Raw genomic sequence first — 19,121 nt, 5'->3', positions numbered from 1 at the left:
ATATAAGCCCATGCTGGGTACCAGAACACGCAGAAAAAAAGAGCCTATTTTATCTGATCGTTGCCTATTTAAAGTATACTTAAAAACCATCTTGTTATTTCAGATTCCAACCTCAGCAGTAAGACGCACTCAATTCTTTACGTGGCCAGGCCCAATCTCTAGATAAGACTGGCTTTTATAGATTTCTTATCACTCTTTGATCGCCATTGAATAATTTGAAAGAACCTATTTATTCTAGGCAGTTCTTGAAAGTGCTGAAGTCGTGCTGACTTGTCATTGAAACTAATTGGATTAAAAGTAACATTTCACGGCATGCATTCACGGGCTTTAATCAGTTTTGATAAATTCTGGTTGCATTCTCTCTTTTAAAAGAATGAACACTTCAGCAACAGAAAGATGCAATGCAGCCGACTGGAGGCTGGATATTTTCTTTTCCCCTTCAGTGATTACAGATGAGTAGAATTTAAAAAGGCCAGTTATCGTTTCTACTTCTTTTCCTTTCCCTTTAAAAATGTTTGCCTTTCTCACAAAGAAGCTCTGAAAGAGAGCTGCACAATTAAACAAGATTCCAGGCTTTGACATTCATATTAGTGATGTACACATTTCTTGTTCTTTGAAAACCACTATTAACCTTATGTTTCAACCCAGAGGAAGAGGTAAATTATTTCTTTGGTAGGAGCTCTGAGAGGAGATTTTTTTGCTGTGGCGGGGTTAAGGTCCTGTAATAAGCTATATTCTATCTGTATGTTCTGTAGCTATGGAAGGTACAGACTTTCCCATTAATACCCATTGGGTCAGAAAAGCATCTCCAATGTAGTCATGTTCTTCAAAGGCAAAAATTCAAACTGACTAGGAGTTTTTCTACAAATCCAACAGCTAAAACTGATGCTATTCACCATTGCAACCGGTGATTACTTTGTGAAGAAACTGGCAAGTCAACAACAGCAACAAAAAGAACCCCGCCCTCCACCCGCATTGGATACAGACATACTATGGCCTGTCTGGTGCTCAGGATCATGACTCGTGTTTTTCCCCCTCGCTGAGTGGCTGATGTTTTAAATGGGGCAGGGTGCAGAAGCTAAGAGTAAACATCCCAAAGAGCAGCAAACTGTAAACTAGCGAAGCTGTTGCTCTGACAAAGTGCCGGGCAGCTGGCAGTTTTACGGGTTTAATTTGCATACAGATTAACAATCCTGAAATGTGGTTTTGGTAGGTATATCTATAGCTGTAGCTAGAGAGCTCGATAGATATCTCTGTCTACAGAGATAGCTAGATATGTGCATATCTTGTGTAGACATGTAGGGCCACATTATACGCTCCTGAGTATGGCTCCTCTTAATGGGGAGGAGTCCTTGTGGCACCTTAATGAATTTATTTGGGCATAAGCTTTCGTGGGCTAAAACCCACTTCATCAGATGCATGGAGTGGAAAATACAGTAGGCAGGTATAAATACACAGAACATGAAGTGGGTTCTAGCCCACAAAAATTTATGCCCAAATAAATGTGTTAGTCTCTAAGGTGCCACAAGGACTCCTCGTTGTTTTTGTTGATACAGACTAACACGGCTGCCCCGCTGAAACCTGTTAATAGGGAGGAATGCACAGGGAGCAACTTCTAAAGGGTGTCTTTCCCATCTCCCTAGTGTCTCTGCAGGCATTAATCCTTCCACACCTCACTTGGCAGCGTTCCTTCTCCCTCTCCCTCTGAAGAGGTATAACTTAGTCCAGGGATTCTCAAACTTTTTTTGCTGTTACGTCTTTTGAAAATATTTCAGGCTGTGAAGACCCCCCACCCCTCCAAAGTGACTATCCCCATATCATGCCACCCTTACTTCTGCGCTGGTGCTGCTGACAGGGCTGCCTTCAGAGCTGGGTGCCTGGCCAGTAGCCGGCACTCTCTGGCTGTCCAGCTCTGAAGGCACACAGAAATACGGTAGCAAAACCACAACCCCCCTACAATAGACTTGCAACCCCCTGTTTGCCGCAGGACCCCCAGTTTGCGAAACACTGACTTAGTCCACAGAGCGAGAATGTGCAGTTAATTTAAATTAACTGTATTCTAGCTCAGAGCTTCCTTCACAAGTGGGTGGTAAATGCCTTAGCTGTTCACCGTCAACGGTCTAGCTTGCAGCCCGGCTTTTAAGTCAAGTGAAATCTTGTTCATGTTCTTGACAACCTGACCACCTCACAAAACATTTGTGGCATCCCAGTCCCGGACGGTCCAGCCCTACCCTCCACAGAGATGTGGCTGAGCATAAGCACAATGAGGCAGGTTGTATGATCCTTGCCCATGCTGTGATTGGTTTTAGTAAATGTCTTGTCAGTCTTATCCCTTGACTAGTGTGAAAATTCACCAAGATTCCCCTCCAGACAATTCAACCACTGCAACAGTTTTAGCTTAAAAAAGAAAGAATCTTATTGTATTTGCTCGTTTATTTCATTAAGTTTTCCATTTACCTCTTGCAGAACTATATGAATCCATTAAAGCTGGTACTGACTCCACAAGAGATGGAATCTATTTTTATCAATTTGGAGGTAACAGAGTCTAAACATCATTGCTTAAATCTTTGCTCCTGTCAGATGCAGCTTATGCTTCATCCTGTTTAAGAAGCAGCACTCAGATTTCATGTAAAATTCATTGCTTTAGTCTGTGTGGTTTCAGTTGTTATGGCCACAGAGCTTGGCTTGGGCCCTTTAACACTGAAGTGGAACTTAGGTATTGTATAAAGACAAGGGCACAATTTTACAACAAGGAAATTCTTTCTTTCTTTCTGTCGTTTTCAGATGATGTCTGTTGTAAAGAATTACATAGATACAGGAACAGGCAGTGTGGTTTAGTGAGTATCACACTAGACAGGGATGTGAGAGACAGGTTTTATACCCAGCCCTGCAGCTGGCCTGCTTGGAGAACTCGGGCAGGTCACTTCACCTCATTCGCTCAGTCCCTATCTGTGAATTGGGGATAATGGTACCTTCTGCCTGTGTAAAGTGCTATATAAATACTAGGTATTCTTGTTATGCATGTGCATACACAGTCTAGATTCTCCTCCAGTTTGATCCTGCTGTGATACCATAATCCAGCATTGGAAGATTTTATCTGAGTACAGTGAGGCTGATACAGGGTTAAGTTCTGTTAGGTGCTTATAGGGTGAAGATTTGCCTCTGGGCAGAAAGCTAGCATAAGGCCTACATAGTATTTAAGTCCTACTTAAGGCAAGCTAGGCCCTGCCTAGTCCTCCCTCTAGCCCTCTTCAGGGGGTGAGTTTCCCCCTTCATGCAGGGACCCCACTGAAGTTAAAGTGAATTCTGTGTTCAGCCTGCTTTCCAGATCTGATTTATGATCTGTTTCTGATCTTTTGGTGTTTGACCTACCGATATCAGTCTCTGGCTGCTCCCCCACGCCCAGCTTCCCGCCCCTTTCCCAGACAGTCCAAGGAGAGGTAGTAAGTTATCTGACCTATCATCTCCACATATGGTCAGATCCTCCTCCTGTCCCAGGTGGCCACCATGTTATCACCTAAGTGCTATCTGGGATGGCAAGATGATGAATGACTTTTCTCCCATAGTAGCACCGCCAAAGACAGCTGGCAGCACTCGGAGAACAGCATGAGCCTCGTTAATGGAGACTTCAGGGCTTATCAGGATGGTGCACCACGTAAACTTCATGGCTTGTTTACTCTGCAGTAGCGTAGGAGACTTAGCTCTTGCTTCAGTCTGACATGGTGATGGCAGCCGCACAAGTTGCTGTAATTAAGCAGTTGAGCTTTCCTAACCAAAGGCAGCCAGACACATTTGTTCCATTATCAGCATAGGCCGATCATGTCAGTGATTCAGATTCAATACAGGCATCGCTCCACCTTCGTGGTCCATTTTCACAAGGCTGCTTTGTATGGGCTTTACGGTATTATGGCAGGTTATTGTATGCTGCTAGACTGCTCCCAGTAGACCTAGTAAAGGGAGTGTAACATGCCCAGAACCCCTCTATGCATTTATCATTGTATAACCTTTTAACTTAATTACACCCTCGTATTTATGGTGATTTAGGGATATATCTCACTGGAGTCACTTGCATTAAAACAGTTAATAGGCAAAGAGCTGGTCTACACTGGGAACTTGCGTCTCTCAGGAGAATGAAAAATCCACACCCCTGACAGACGTAGCTATGCCAGCCTGACCCCTGGTGCAGCCAGTGCTAGGTCGATGGAAGAATTCTTCTATTTACCTAGCTACTGCCTCTCGGGGAGGTAGGTTACCTACGCCGATGGGAGAACGGCAGCTGCAGCAGTCTGTTTAGATATAACCAAAAAATGAGTGCAAGGTTACTTAAAGTAATGCATGTGCATTAACTAGACACTTTACATGCATGCGCATAGATTGAGTTTCAGGATTTTTAACATATTGATTTTTTTTGTTGTTTTAGGACCTAATTAAAGTGCACTTCAATTTCCTGAGAGCCATCGATGTCTGTATGATGTCTGGAGGAAGCAGCTTGGCGAAAGTTTTTCTAGAATTCAAAGAAAGGTAAAAAGAACGAAAGACAAAGCCAACATACAGGGAGCTCTAATTGTGACAAGCTAAGTCCTGATTGAGCGTTGCTCATTACAGGGCATAATCTGAGAGTGAAAAATATTGAAAAGAAAAACACCGATCTTGATGGACCAGGAAGCCCTGTCCTCTGCTAACCCCTCCCACTTCTACTTAGTTAAGACCCTGTTTTGGGTAGTTTCCCTTTCCTGCCTACACTGGGAAATGACTGAAAGAACGTACCTGCTGCCCATCAGGATTTCTGGCCATCGGTTGGGGGAACATGTCTGGTAAATGGTGGAATGATGGGAAGGGGCATGGAGGTATGAACAGGGTAGAAAACGTGAAGAAAGAGGGGAATCTGTCCCTATAGAAGCCGTTGCTGCTATTTCACAACACCTTGGCTAGATCCCTATTGGGGGTGAATGAGTATAGCTCTATTGATGTTAAAAGGAGCTGACTCAATTTGCACAAGCTGAAGGGGTGGCCCAGTGTGTGAAAAGCTCACCTGCACACACCAGAAAGTTTAAACAGCTCCCCCGGGTCCTTGGCAGCATCCTCAGGATTCTTCAGAAGCATAAACAAATCCCCCAGTAACATCAGATATTCAGGAGTCCCAGTGTTGTATTTACTGTAGATGAGGTAAGAAAGCACCACTCTCTGTTAACGTGCAAGGTCCTGATGCCGTGCCAATGTCCTATCAGCATAGGAGCTCCTGTTCCAAACCAGTTCTTGTTCTGCTCCTTTTGGTGTCCTTCCAAAGCACGTGCCACACAGTGAGTGATAGGTTAGTGACCACCTGCACCCAGGTAGTTTGATCGTTATGAGTGTAACCTCGTTCTGCCCTATTGTCCCAGACTGCAATTAGCACCCGATGCAAAGGATATGATGGCATCAGGAATGGTAGCCTCAAGGACAACACGTCATTGGGTAGATTGTCCTATAACCATTTTCTTCCCATATACAATGATCCTGGCCATATTGCATGACTGAAGCTTTCCTCATATTTGCCAAACCCATGTGTGTTGTAGGACCAAGAGGGGGAGAAGCCCATGCGGACATCTGCATTCAAAGGCAAGGTGGTCTAAACCTTTCCCAGATCCCATTGTGCCATGGTCTGGTTTGGATGTCCCAGGGGCTGAACGTCATGCAACTAATGCTTTTGTCTGTAAAACCCACAGGAGAATAAAGATGAGAGCCTGTAACTTCAGAGGCAGAATAACGCCTTACCTTTGTGAGTGTTTAACTAGGGTATCCTGCGGGACACAAAGGGTCAATGAGAGTTAAGGGCATGCTGCATCCTTGCAGAATCATTTCCTTTGTCTACAGAGGGCACCTCGGTCTGGTAGATCAAAGCGACTGTTCTCTCCTCCATCTGGCGCTGCTGACATCCCGCACCTATGGGAGGATTAATAGATTTAAAGCCTAGATTAAGTTACATAGAGGAGTCTAAGTTTTGGCAGCTGCAAACAGGAGTATCCAGGAACATGCAGATAAGGTTAATGGAAGTCTTAATAAAATTCTTAATAATAATGAAAGGTCTGATTTATTGTGGAATAATGCCAGGGTGTTACTGCTGTGTGATTCAACCAGTGTCTAGACGTGAAAATGCCTCTCAAAAGTCAATAACTCCAGAAATACCATCTGCATTAATAACAAACCACAAGGTCAGATAGTCCATCATTCATGATGCTGCTTTTAGAAAGTAAATGTTTTTGGATTAAAAGAGAATAGTTGTTTTTAATTTTTTTTTAAAAATATCATTTTGATCTTCTAATTCCTGGCTTTGCTTGTCCTTAAACATTCCGATGCTGTCATGGTGGGAGCAGTCTTTTCTGGACTGTATAGTCCAGATCAGAATTTAGGAACATCCTGTATGGTGACGCAAGGCAGCACAGGTTGGATTAGTCTGGGAGCTGAAGAACCAGTGAGAACCACAAGGTCTGTCTGTGTCCAGCAGCTTCAATAAAGAATCCCCTCTTTATTCCTCACAACCAAATCTGTTCTCTTCTCCTCTATGAAGGTCACAACAGGCACTGATTCAGGAAAGTCTCAGAAAACAGACCTCCAAGAGAAAGCTCACCTTCCAGGAAACATAGCATAGCTGGGTGTCTCAGAAATACCAGATTTATCTGCAGACAAGTAGCATACCCCAGGCTTCCATGTTCTGAGAAGTTAGTCAAGGGTGGTACTGCCAGAACTTCTAGAAGCAGTGATACCATGTCCATCAATCCATAAGCTTGCCTTGACTCAACAGAATCCCTCTCCATAGTATACCGCGAAGGGGTTGCTCAGAGGGTTTTGCAATCTCTGTCTGAAAACTCCTGGACTGTGCTGCTTATGTTGTGTTTGTATTTCATTGACACTTATGTGAGGAGCCTGTGGGTGCGAGGGACCCTGTAAATAAATGTTTGCTGCTGTTAATTGAGGAGTTAGAGCTTGGCAGAGGGGAGATAGTTAGGTGGCTGCTGCGTCTGTGTGCGTGTGAACTTGCCAATCCGTTTTTGAAAGGAGTTTACAAATAACATTTTTTTGAAGAGGTTGAAAACCTTCCAGATACACAACTGAATTAATCAGACCTCCAGCTGTGAGCAGCCAGATCTCGACTGGCAGCTGCAAATCCTCACACACGCTCCAGAGACCTCAAATACTAAAACGTTCTTCAGATCTGTTGTTCAGAGAGTTTTAATCGCTCAGGTGGAACAGTGGTTTTGCAGGGGCATTTTTTTTATTACTATTGCTAAATTGCAGATAGGCCATATGAGAAAGGAGAGGGTTAATTTATACAGCATCTGTGTCTAAACTAATCAGGCCTTGCTCTGGTTATATCCCCAGTTCAGATGTTGCCTGTTAGGGGGGAAGGTTTGCTCCTCTCAGACTGCATGATGATTGGACAGTAGCTAGCTTGGGTAACAATAGTGGTGTACATGCGGGCTAAGAGCCAGGCTGCTCAGCTATCTTGCACTTGGGAGGCTAGCTTGTGCCTCTGCATCTAGATTACTGTTGTTACCTGTGCAAACTGGATTAGCGGTTGCTGTGGTTTGCCTACCCATCACACCTTCACTTGCTGTGTAGACATATCCAATGTCCAACCTCCTTCTGGTGCCATCTGCCAAGCATTACCTGTCTGGTGCATGAAGAGCAAGAGAAATGCCTTCAGCACAGAGCTGTGCCTCCCATTCAGCAGCCTGGCGGCTCAGTTTTTTAAAGCCAGTTTCCCCCAAACTGCTGTTTCAATCCGTCTATTCCCTCTTTGCTCCCAAAGAATAGCTTGAGCTGGCTGCAGAGCTCTTCCATGCCTCGGGGTCAGGAGACAAGGGGGTTGCTTTAAAGCTATTGCTGTCCCCAGAGGGGTTTAGAAACTGGTGCGAGGGAACCTGAAAGCCCAGCTAAAGCACTGAAGAACTCCAAATGGAAAGGCCTGTCACTTTTCTAGCCCTTGTGATGATTTCAGGTTTTACCAGCAGTACCTTGGGCTTTGAAGGGAGATGACGAGTCGTCTAGCCAGCTGGCTGCAGAAGTGTCTGAGTAGCCATGCGTATGCCGGAGTGACTGTGTATTTGCACATGTTTATAAAGCTAACTAAAAGAACCATCATGTAATGTAGAGGCATTGGATGGTGTCCCTTTAAACAGCGTGGGAGCCCTCTAGTGGGACTCCCCATCGTCTACAGAAGAAGCCCCCCGAACCTAACAGAGGATTCGTGGATACATGTTGTCCAGCCTTGTATGTGGCTAGTAAACATGATTATATGGCCCCCAGCTGTCCATGTGGGTTCCTCATATTCGTAATATTGTGTAAAGGGCAAAGATATGACAATCAGTCTACCCCGAAATTAGTGGAGAACATAAATGTAGCATTTCTCTCTCTCTAATGTAATGGGCTCATCGGAGGTGCATCAGGAATCCTGCTGCAGTTCCCGGATTTAAGACCACCTGGCCCCAGTGCAAGGTAGATGCAGCCCTACTGCTCAGTTAACATCCCTCAGGGACCTTATGCCAGAGCGAGATTGGCCATAGCAGAGCTCTGCTTCACCCCGCCTCACCCCAGCATGCCTGCTCCTTCCTCAAATGCCTGGAGTTGAAAGGGGGTGATTGGTGAAGAACCAGCTCACCTCCAACAGTGGCTTCCCCTGCGCAGGGAGAATTCTCCCCTGGCCGTCTCTGAGTGGTTTAAGGCCACTTTGTGCTGGATGTGTTGCACAAACTGGGCGTAGTGTTGGCAAGTTAGAGGGATTTTCCCATATCTGCAACTTGGTGGTGCTGGTAGAAGATGCATTAGTGCCTGTACACTGGAGTTGCCAACTGTGTACTCGTACAAAACTGAACTCCTTTGTCCCCGTCCGTCCCACCCCCCCGAGGCCCCGCCCCCTCTCACTCCATCTGTTGCTCACTCTCCCCACCCTCACACACTCACTCATTTTCATCAGGCTGGCTTAGGGGGTGAGGGCTCTGGCTGGGGAGTATGGGCTCCGGGTTGGTGCCAGGGATGAGAAGTTGGGTGCAGGAGAGGGCTCTGGGCTGGGGAGTGGAGCCAAGGGATTCAGAGCATGGGAGGGGGGTCCTGGCTGAGGCAAGGGGTTGGGGTGTGGGAGGGGGTGTGGGCTCTGGACTTGGGGTGTGGGTTCTAGGGTGGGGTCAGAAATGAGGGGTTCAGGTGCAGGAGGAGGCTCTGGGCTGGGGGAGGACGTTGGGGTGTGTGATGGCTCTGGCTAGTCATGAAGACTGGGGTGGGGCTGGGGATGAGGGGTTCAGAGGTTTGTAAGAGGGTGTAAGAGGGTGCTCCGGGCTGGGATCGAGGGGTTCAGAGGGTGAGAGGGGGATCAGGGCTGGGGCAGGGGGTTGGAGCATGGGAGGAAGGGGTGAGGGCTGGGGGTGCAGGCTCTGGGGTAGAGCTGGGGAAAAGTGGTTTGGGGTGCAGGAGGGTGCTCCAGGCTGGGATCAAGATGTTCGGATGGGATCAGGGTTGGGGCATGGGGGCGGAGGGGGGATAGAAGCCGGCGGGGGACATGCTGCTGCTTCCGGGAGCCGCATGGAGCCACAGCAGGCAGCGAGCCTGCCTTAGCCCTGCTGTGCCGCTGACTGGACTTTTAATGACCTGGTCAGCAGTGCTGACTGGAGCCACCAGGGTCCTTTTTCGACCAGGCGTTCCGCTCAAAAAACGGACACCTGGCAGCCCTACTGCCCACAGGTATTTAGGTGGAAATAAAAAAAAGATGTATTTGCACATTCTGTTATCCATTTGTGCACAGAGTTGCCTTGCTTGCTTAAGTTTTTACACGTAAATGGATGTGATGTCAAATCCATGTGCTACAGACGATAAATGACTTAGTCATCAATGCACCTGTGATAGAACGCTGGCTCTTAACCTCCAAATCCACGTAAGCGAGGTGAGACATTACAAACTAAGTTACAGCTGCTAGAGGATGAGTCCCATGCACAACAATTGTATTTTGAAGGCACAATGGGCACAGAAATGTGTGTAACAAATCTCATTCACCACGCATGAGTAAGTGTAATTACAGATCTGCATTATCAGACAATCAGAGAGAGACTGACACATGTTGGCAGTGCCTGTCTGCCTGTTCGGATGTTTAACACTAAGAATGGCTAAAGCCGCAATTTTGTCAAACTCTTGTGCCATAAATAGCAACCTATTTTTAACAGCTTAGGAATCATGTTATAAATCCTTGGGCATGTATAGCCTTTCACATGGACAACAGCCCAGCATTTCCATAAGCAGCTATCACAGCTAGCAGGATCGATAAAGCAGCTGGGAAACAGGCAGGCTGGCACAGCAATAGAATTTTTTTAAGGCCTGTTGTAAAGCTCTGAACACATCCCTTGTCTCACACCTGGGACTGTGCTTGGAGTTCCTGGTATCTCAAGTGAGATTAGAGTTTGAAAGTGTCTTTCAGCAGGGATTTTTCCACTCTCGAAGCTTTTTGATGTCCACTTCAAAAGCAAAGATGTCTCACGGCTCAGGTCCCCTGTTTGTCCCGTTGTCAGGCAGGGACATCCTAGACTTCAGTGATGATCGAGTGCGACCCATTCATGAATGTGTGCAACAGGCCCTCCGTGCCTGATCCACAGAGGAGATAAGTCTGTTACAGCCCCACCTGGAGAGTGTTGGCTCATTAGCTCAAGCTGTAACAGTTGCACTTCTGGGCATGCTAGAAGCCTGTGTGCGTTGAAGGAATTTGGGGTGAGAATTCTAATCCGTATTGGGTTGGCTGCCTGCCGATTCGCATGAGATGTGGTTGGAAGTGAGACAGGAGAAGAGTGGTGTCTGTTTTGATGAGTTGCGTTGCTCTTCTTTACTATGTTTTGTTTTGTTTTGTAAAGTAGATGAAAGGCTCTCAGATGTCTACAGAGAGGTTCTTAGGTGTGGAGTTTTCTCAATAGGGAACTGGATTAGAGGAGGTTTGGGAAAAAATTGATAAATTAAACAGTGATAAGTCACCAGGGCCAGATGATATTCACATAAATGTTCTGAAGGAATGCATGAAATTACAGAACCACTAACTGTGGTATATAACCTATTGCTTAAATCAGCCTCTGTTCCAGATGATTGGATGATAGCTAATGTAACACCAATTTTTTTAAAAAGGCTCCGGAGGTGATCCTGGCAATTACAGACCAGTAAGCCTAACTTCAGTACCAGACAAATTGGTTAAAACTATAGTAAAGAACAGAATTAACAGACATATAGAGAAGTACATTATGTTAGGGATGCTTCAACATGGCGTTTGTAAACGTCAAGGCATGATTTTCCATCTATTAGAATTCTTTGAAAGGGATCAGCAAACATGTGGACAAGGGTGATCCAGTGGATATAGTGTATTTCAACTTTTAGAAAGCCTTTGACAAGGTCCCACACCAAAGGCTCTTAAGCAAAGTAAGCAATCGTGAGACAAGAGGGAAGGGCCTCTCACGGATTGGTAATTAATTAAAAGACAGGAAACAAAGAGTAGGAAAAAATGGTCAGTTTTCACAGCTGAGAAAAGTGAATAGTGGGGTCCCCCGAGGATTGATGCTGGGGCCAGTGCTGTTCAACATATTCATAAATGATCTGGAAAAAGGGGTAAACAGTGACGTGGCAAAGTTTTGGAGACAGTCCAAAATTACTCAAGATAGTTAAGTCCAAACCAAACTGTGAAGAGTTACAAAACGGAGTGACTGGGCAAGAAAGTGGCAGATGAAATTTCATAATGATAAATGCAAAATACTGCACATTGGAAAACGTAATCCGAAGTACAGATTCAAAATGATGAGAGTCTAAATTAGCTGTTACCAAGAAAGAGATCTCGGAGTCGTTGTGGATAGTTCTCTGAAAACATCTGCTCAGCGTGCAGCAGCAGTCAAAGAAAGCAAACAGAATGTCAGGAACCATGAGGAAAAGGTTAGCTAATAAGACAAAGTATTATAATGGCATCATATAAATCCCTGGTAGGCCCACACTTTGAATATTGCATGCAGTTCTGGTCACCCCATCTCAGAAAAGATATACTAGAACTGGAATAAAAGTATAGAGAAGGGCAACAAAAATAAGTAGGGCATGGAGCAGCTTCCATGTAAGGAGAGATTAAAAAGACTGGGCCTGCTCAGCCTAGAAGAGAGGAGACTGAGAGGGGATTTGGTCTATACTCATGAATGATGTGAAGAAATTGAATAGCTGAGTGTTATTTACCCCTTCACATAACACAAGAACTCGGGGTCACTCGGTGAAATTAACAGGCAGCAGTTTAAAACATAAGGAAGTCGTCTTTGCACAAGGCACAATCAACTTGTGGAACTCATTGCCAGGGGATGTTGTGAAGACCAGAAGCATAACTGGGTTCAAAAAAGAATGAGAGAAGTTCATAGAGGATAGGTCCATCAGTGGCTACTGACGAAGATGATCAGGGAGGCAACCCCAGGCTCTGGGTGTCCCTAAACTGCCAGAAGCTGGGACTGGATGATGAGGGAAGGATCACACAATAAATTACCCTGTTCAGTTCATTCCTTCTGAAGCATCTGGCACCGGTCAGTGTTAGAAGACAGGATACTGGGCTAGATGGGCCATTGTCTATCCCAATGTGGTCAGTCCTATGATGCTGGCACTCAGGAGACCTGGGTTCTATTTCCAGTTCTGCCTGTGACCCCGACTAGTCGCTGTCCCTTTATCTCCCCTCCCCGTAGGACTGCACTGTGCTTGCCAGTGGTTCAATCCGTGGCATTAACTTGGTTAGCTCCTCTGCTAAGGCAATCAAAGTCAATAGGTTAAAGACAAGAGGCTATTTCTTTCTAGCATCAATTTGCTACAGAAGCTGGAAATAAAATGCTTGTATTTAATCCTCTCTCAACCCCTCTCTCCCCCCCAAAAGGCCATGCTAGCTAACTCTTAAAATTACTCTTCATGCCGGGTTATTCCAACAAACAAGTCAACCACCCGGCTTCAAAAGGGTAATTAAATTGTGCGAAGCTCCTTCTCTGGCATATGCCACGAGAAGCTCCAAGCAGTGAAATGCCAATTGCTGACACCTTTTTTTTGGTATTTGTCACAAGCCTTGAGAGAGAATAAAAATGGGTCAAGCACAGTGCTTCTTAACTACGCTTGCAAGCTGCGGGGGAGGAGAGTTTCCTTTGGAAGAGAGCAGATTTTGTTGCAGAAAGTCAGTAAGTCAGGGGAGGTGATCGCTCTTTTGCAGCTTTTGAAGATTTAAGTCTTCCTGACCACGCCAGAGGCCAGTGCGAGGACAGTGCGTTGGGCTCAGATTTGCAATGTGCCTGGGGCATTTGGCAGGGAGGGAGGAGAGAAACCACAAGCTATAGAGTGAAACTTCAGTGCCACTCGTGTCTTCCGAAGATGCCTTGGCACCTTGCCACGTGAAAAATTGGAAGTGCAAACAAGGCCCAAAGCAAACTGTCAATTCCTGATACGGAGCTAAGAAAAGAGTTCCTCTCCCTTTTGCCTGTTAACTGTTTTCTTTAGCGAAGGAGTCCAAGTCCACCTGTTTTGGCTCGCTGCTGTGAGGAAGGTCTGTCATCAACATCCCTTTCTAACGGGACACGCTCACAGGAAAACAAATTCACGCTGATTATCAAAGACAGCTGTTTCAGCATGGTGAACTGGCTGTGCACTAGGGAGCATGCTCTGGAATCTGAACGTTGAGTGTAGACTTGTGTCACAAGGGCAGTCCTGGCTGGAGGTGCCAGTGAGAGAACAGAGACAAACAAGGTTAAGTTTCATCCACCCAAGCCCTCCCCACCCAGTTGTTAGATCAACCATTGAAACATGTCGGGCAACATACTGCCCCCCGCCCAACCTTTCCGAGCACCCCAAACCCTCAAGCCCCTGTGTCTTTCTGGCAGCAGTTTGCTATTGATGAGCTATCAGCTCCTTTCAATACAGTGACTAGCACAGCACAGAATATTCCGAATCTGGCCTTGCTTGTCCCTTATTAAAGGCTACGGTTAATAATGTTCAAAGCAGAACAGCTGTGTCTGGTTTGGGGTTTGGTTTCTTCACTCTGCCAGAGGGCTCAGATACGGTTTTTCCCTCCAGTATAATCTTAAAATCCTTCTCCTTTTGAGGATCTCTAGCGGATGACATCTGAAAGCATATTTCCTTCCTTTGCTTTTATCCTAAGCCTCGTAAGATTTATGTACATTGAATTGTATAAGCTACTTATCTGCCCTGGCTCTTATTCTGGGTGGGTCCGTTTTCCTTTGTCTTCCCTTCTCCTTTACAATGACTCCCCACCTTCATTCACAGGAGATGCCAGCACTGTACATTTTAGTGGATGTTCCCTCTTCCAAGCCATATTGATCTATGTAAGTGTGGCATTCTTCATGTCATGTCTCACTAGCCCTGGGGCTTTGATTTCCGTGCTGAGACATTGCCCATTTGAGTAACTCATCTCCTGTTCCACGCTTATGGCTTTAGCATATACCATTGTTGTAAGCTGGTTGCCATGCATTCTTGCTTAATACATTATTTTATTATTTGCATTAAGGTAGAACTTAAAAAGCCCCATTGTGCCAGATGCCAAACATACATATAACAAGAGAGAATATACCAAGAGCTTGCATCCTAAATAGATAGAGGATGGGAGAAAGGAAGTATTGACTTCATTTCACGATGGGGGAAACTGAGGCACAGAGAAATTAAGTGACTTGCCCAGAGTCACACAGGGAGTCTGTGGCAGACAAATGAATTGAACCCCCCTCTTGAGGCCCACTCCAATAATATCACCATCACTCTATCGTACCTCTCTAAAGCTGTGAGAACTACATTTCCCAGAATGGCCTGTGGGAACCTCTCTGCAAGTTTTGTTAAGACAAGGGGAGAAGTGCACTCGAAGTTTTCAATGTGTGTTTCATGAGAACAGGAGGATCCATAAGAACTTTGTTGTTTCCGCACACAGTGGTGCACCTCCCAAATCCCAGCAAACACTGCACTGCACCCTCTCCCCACCCAGGACAGCAAGAACTATGTGACCACCCCGTTCCAGAAAAAAAAATCTAATATTTCCCTTGTAAATGGGTTCATAGCTAATCCATGTGCCCTCTGCGTAATGCTTGACGTTCGCTATGGGCTCGCTCTGCTATCGATGTATTAAAGCTATTTGTACCGGCTACTGAAATGTGCTTTTTAATAGAGTGAGCTGGCATTTTAAAGACTGTGTGGTGGGCGAGGTCCTGGCCCTGTTGAAACCCAGGGGAGTTTGGCCATCGACTTGAGCAGAGCCAGGGGTTGTTTTGTGTATCCAGGGGCTGTTTTGTGGAGGGAATTGTTAACACAATCACTGGTGCGGGGATAAGGATGCTGTCAAAAGATTTCACCCAGCTCTGAACACGGACATAACCTCCCCCAGAGGGATGTGAGACTGCCTTCCTCACTGTGTGCAAAGTGCCCTGAGGTCCTTGCGTGCGACGGGCAAAGTGTTATTTGATACCGTGGTTCATTTGTATTGCTAGATGGCCAGAACAATAGGGCAATGCTAGCTAGACATGTACTGGGGTTTAGATGATATGGCCCTGTAGAAATACCAGGGTAGATGAGCCAAAAACATGGACCAAGATATAACCACCTGTTGGGTTAGAATCAGAGGGGGACAGTTGAAACGTAAGGTTTGGCAGTGAGAAATCTTGTGAGCAGCAGATTTAAATACAGCTCTGCTCTCCCATAAACTACTGGGAAGGTATCTTCTTCCTGCACTGACTCAGAAGTAGGGAGCGCGTGGAGCTGTGGACACTGGACAATGTGCATAGCTGCTCATCGGTGTGAGAGCAAGGACTCTGATGGACGGAGGAGAGGAGGCTGGGTTCAGCAGGAGAAGCCGAAAGTGCCGCCTCCTAGTTGTGTGCTTGTTCATGTGTCTAAGGGCAGCGCAATGAGGGGAACCCCCACTCCCCCGGTGCTGCTTGTCTTTCAGCTTTGTGGCTGACTTGCTGCCCTCCCCACTTGGAACGCCAGTGCTGCCTGCAGCCACTGAGTATGTAAATGTAACATTTTAATGCCGCTGATCCCAGAAAGAGCTTATTGTGCGTGTCACCGAAGAGTTAGAGAAGCATTTCAAGGTGCTGCATTATGTACGAACTGAGCTGTGTTGCTGATTTAATGGCCAGTAAGGCTGCCATGGTGGATGGAGTCTACTGGGAAGAACAGTTGCAGCTGCTCACTGAGAGGGTCTCCAAACGAACTCGCGACAGAACAGAATTGGTCGGGTGTCGTTGGTTTAGTGTTGCCGAAGTTATGCTTTCATACGGCAGTTTCACAGGAGACGAAGAGAGACTGGACTTTCTCTTTGGTCTTGGTGTCTGAAGAGCTATTCTAACATCTTGTTGTTATTTGTATCGCACAGTCACCTAGAGATCAGGGCCCCATTGTGCTGGGCAAGGCGCAGACACAGAGTGCAGGACAGTCCCTGCCGCAAAGAACTCCTAGTCAAGGAAGTCGTATTTTCCCCATTGAACAGCTGAGGAACTGAGGCCAAGAGAGCTAATGTGACTAGTCCAGTGTCACAGAGGGAGTCTGTGGCTGTGTCTGCACTGAAAAGAAACGTGTAGCAGTGCCGAGTCTCAGAACTTTGGTCAATTGCCTCTGGCTCGCAGGGCTAAAAATAGTGTAGACATTCCTGCTCAGGTTGGAGCTGAGGCTTCAAGACCATCCACCCTCACTGGTTCTCAGAGCCGGGTTCTGTCCCGAGCGGGAGTGTCCAACGCTGCTATTTTTAGCCCTGCGGCCTGAGCCCTGCAAGCCAGAATCAGTTGACCCGCGCTCTGAGACTTGACTCTGAGGGTTTGCCTTTGCAGTACAGATATACCCACAGACGGAGCCAGGAAATTAACCTAGCTCTGTGGAATCCTAGCCTTACCCATGAGACCATCCTTTCTGTCTGAGGTATCAGTGCTTTTCCACTCCTGCTTTTCCACTCCCCTCCAAGGGTCCCCAGCAGAGCAATGCATCACTCCAGTACATTGTGGATTTTTTAAAAATGAAACACTTTGTAAATCTCATATGCTAAATGGAGATTTAAATGTGTGTTCTTGGAGCTCCTTTTAAACCGTCTGCATATTCCTGCACATGTTGAGATATCGTTAAGGGAAAAAGCCAGAGGAATAATCTGTATTGGCTGCAGCTTCGTCGGGTATTGAGTGTTCTGTAAATCTCTCCATTCAATTATTCGGCTGGGTTTGAGAATCACAGATTTACACAGTGACACTAGGCTAGGCTCTTCCCTAGCTTATGACAGGTCTCTGAAATAATGAATGAGTTACAGTATGTGGTTGCACGTGTCCTTTTTTACCAGGTACAATATACTTAATGGCAAGAAAGTGTGTGAGGGGGACGGGGGACATACAGGATTAATGGGATTTAGGGTTTAAAAAAAAAAACATAATCCACAGCAAGACCTGTCTCTCTGCATCTGACCCTGGATGGGTATATCATTGCATCAGTTTCCAGCCCTATAGTACTGGTGTGGAGCTGAAGGATGCAAATATCCCAACTCTGTTCTCGACCCCACCTGCCCAGAAAAGTACACAAGCCGTTGATATAAAACAGCCTGACCTTGGCAAGTGTTTTAGGCCCTGCATCTGCAAAGGGTTGTTTGATAAGACTGCTCTCGTATTGCAGATTTGACATATGTATGGGTCTTTGCAGGATCAGGGCCTTATTTTTCTATGTTTCAGCTCCTCCTTTGGAAAATGATGTTAGTACTCTGTTTCGTCACCTTTTGTCTGTCTTGTCTGTTTAGACAGTAAGCTCTTCGTGGCAGGGACTGTCTCTTACCTGGGTCTGTACAGCACCTCGTACAATGTGGTCCCGATCTCAGGCGAGGCCTCTAGTTTTCTACGGTAATGCAAACAATAATACTTGCTGAGTCCTTTCTGAGCATTTTGCTAGAAGAGAAGGGACATCATGTAGTCTGGACTGAAATGTAGGAGTCATAGCTTCTGTTACCTGGTCCTGCAACTGACTTGCTCCGTGACCTTGGGCAAGTCACTCTGCTTCTGTTTGCAAAACACGGATCATATTTGCCTACATCACGGGAATGCTGGGAAACTTAAGTAATAATGGTAAATGCCTGGGGGTCCTTAAGTTAAAGAGGGGCCTGGATATGGTGTTGGTGGTTTCATCAAACGTGAACGCTTGTGGTTTTGAAAATGTTATGGTTTCGGTGTGTTATCATACTAAGAGCCTAGTCACACGCCACGATCCCACCGCAATAGGCACTGCACAAACACAGAACAAAATAAGATGTTCCTGCCCCAAAGAGCTTCCAATCCAAGTATAAACCGAGACAGCAGACAGCCAGAATGACGGGGAAGTACACGGAAACAGAGACAACACAGGTCAGTTTGATAGGCAGGGATATTAGCACACCAGCAGCCTGGCCATTGTCACAGTGTGGCTGGAAGCCAGTTATGTAGTTTTACGGCATTGGCAGGATGTGCTGTGAGCCACGCTGGAGAAATTAAGGACGTTTCTCAATTGGAAGGTTTTTATTTTACCTTTAAGCTTTCTGAGATCTAGGTTGTTTTGTTGCTTTAATGCCGCGCATGATCTGCTTTTGCAAATTGCAGCGCTAACCTGGTGTAAACTGAGCAGAAGTGATTAGGGAGGGGGAAAGTCTATTAAGACATGGGGAGAGGATTGCTGCCTATGGTGTCACCTGAAGAAAACACTTCACTGCACAAGGCTCACTGTCTAGCCGCCTCTGCATTCAGTGGTGTATGTGTAGGATTTGTGGTGTGCATGCACCATTTACCTTTGTATTTACTGAGCCTCCAGCGCCAGTCTGATTCCGAGTTCAACGCACTAACCTCCCCTAACAATGTCCAGTTTGAATAAACTGCATGCAACATACAGCAAGGAGGAAAGGCACCATGATGACCAGTGAATCTCCAATATCTTTCGCAATAGGCTTTCTAAGGGTTATTGCTTAAACATCAAGCCACCTAGGATCAAATGGGGGAAGCGAGTTAATGGAAAGGAATCAGAGGGGAAGTAGTGTTTGGGGAGGGAGAAGCTGTAGGACCCTGCATGAACTTTAAATAGAGGTCGCCCATCCATTCATTCCCGCGCCTTGGACAGCATCCACGGCTTTG

At 46.1% G+C, this 19,121-nt stretch overlaps 1 protein-coding gene across 7 annotated transcripts in view; it reads left to right on the top strand.

The window, feature by feature from the left end:
* The window catches only part of VAV2 (vav guanine nucleotide exchange factor 2), a 322,792-nt gene that overhangs the window by 265,366 nt on the left and 38,305 nt on the right, over positions 1-19,121 (top strand). For 6 of the 7 annotated variants that reach the window (XM_030536040.1, XM_030536037.1, XM_030536036.1 and 3 more), the window contains 2 exons: positions 2,467-2,535; positions 4,421-4,521. In XM_030536040.1, coding sequence (XP_030391900.1) covers positions 2,467-2,535; positions 4,421-4,521 — 170 coding nt within the window. The remainder of the gene's footprint in view (positions 1-2,466; positions 2,536-4,420; positions 4,522-19,121) is intronic. The other variant, XM_030536038.1, reaches the window with a different exon arrangement.

Source organism: Gopherus evgoodei, chromosome 16 (assembly GCF_007399415.2).
Source record: "Gopherus evgoodei ecotype Sinaloan lineage chromosome 16, rGopEvg1_v1.p, whole genome shotgun sequence".
Taxonomy (NCBI): Eukaryota; Metazoa; Chordata; order Testudines; family Testudinidae; genus Gopherus; species Gopherus evgoodei.
This window is presented reverse-complemented; position numbering and strand designations above follow the sequence as displayed.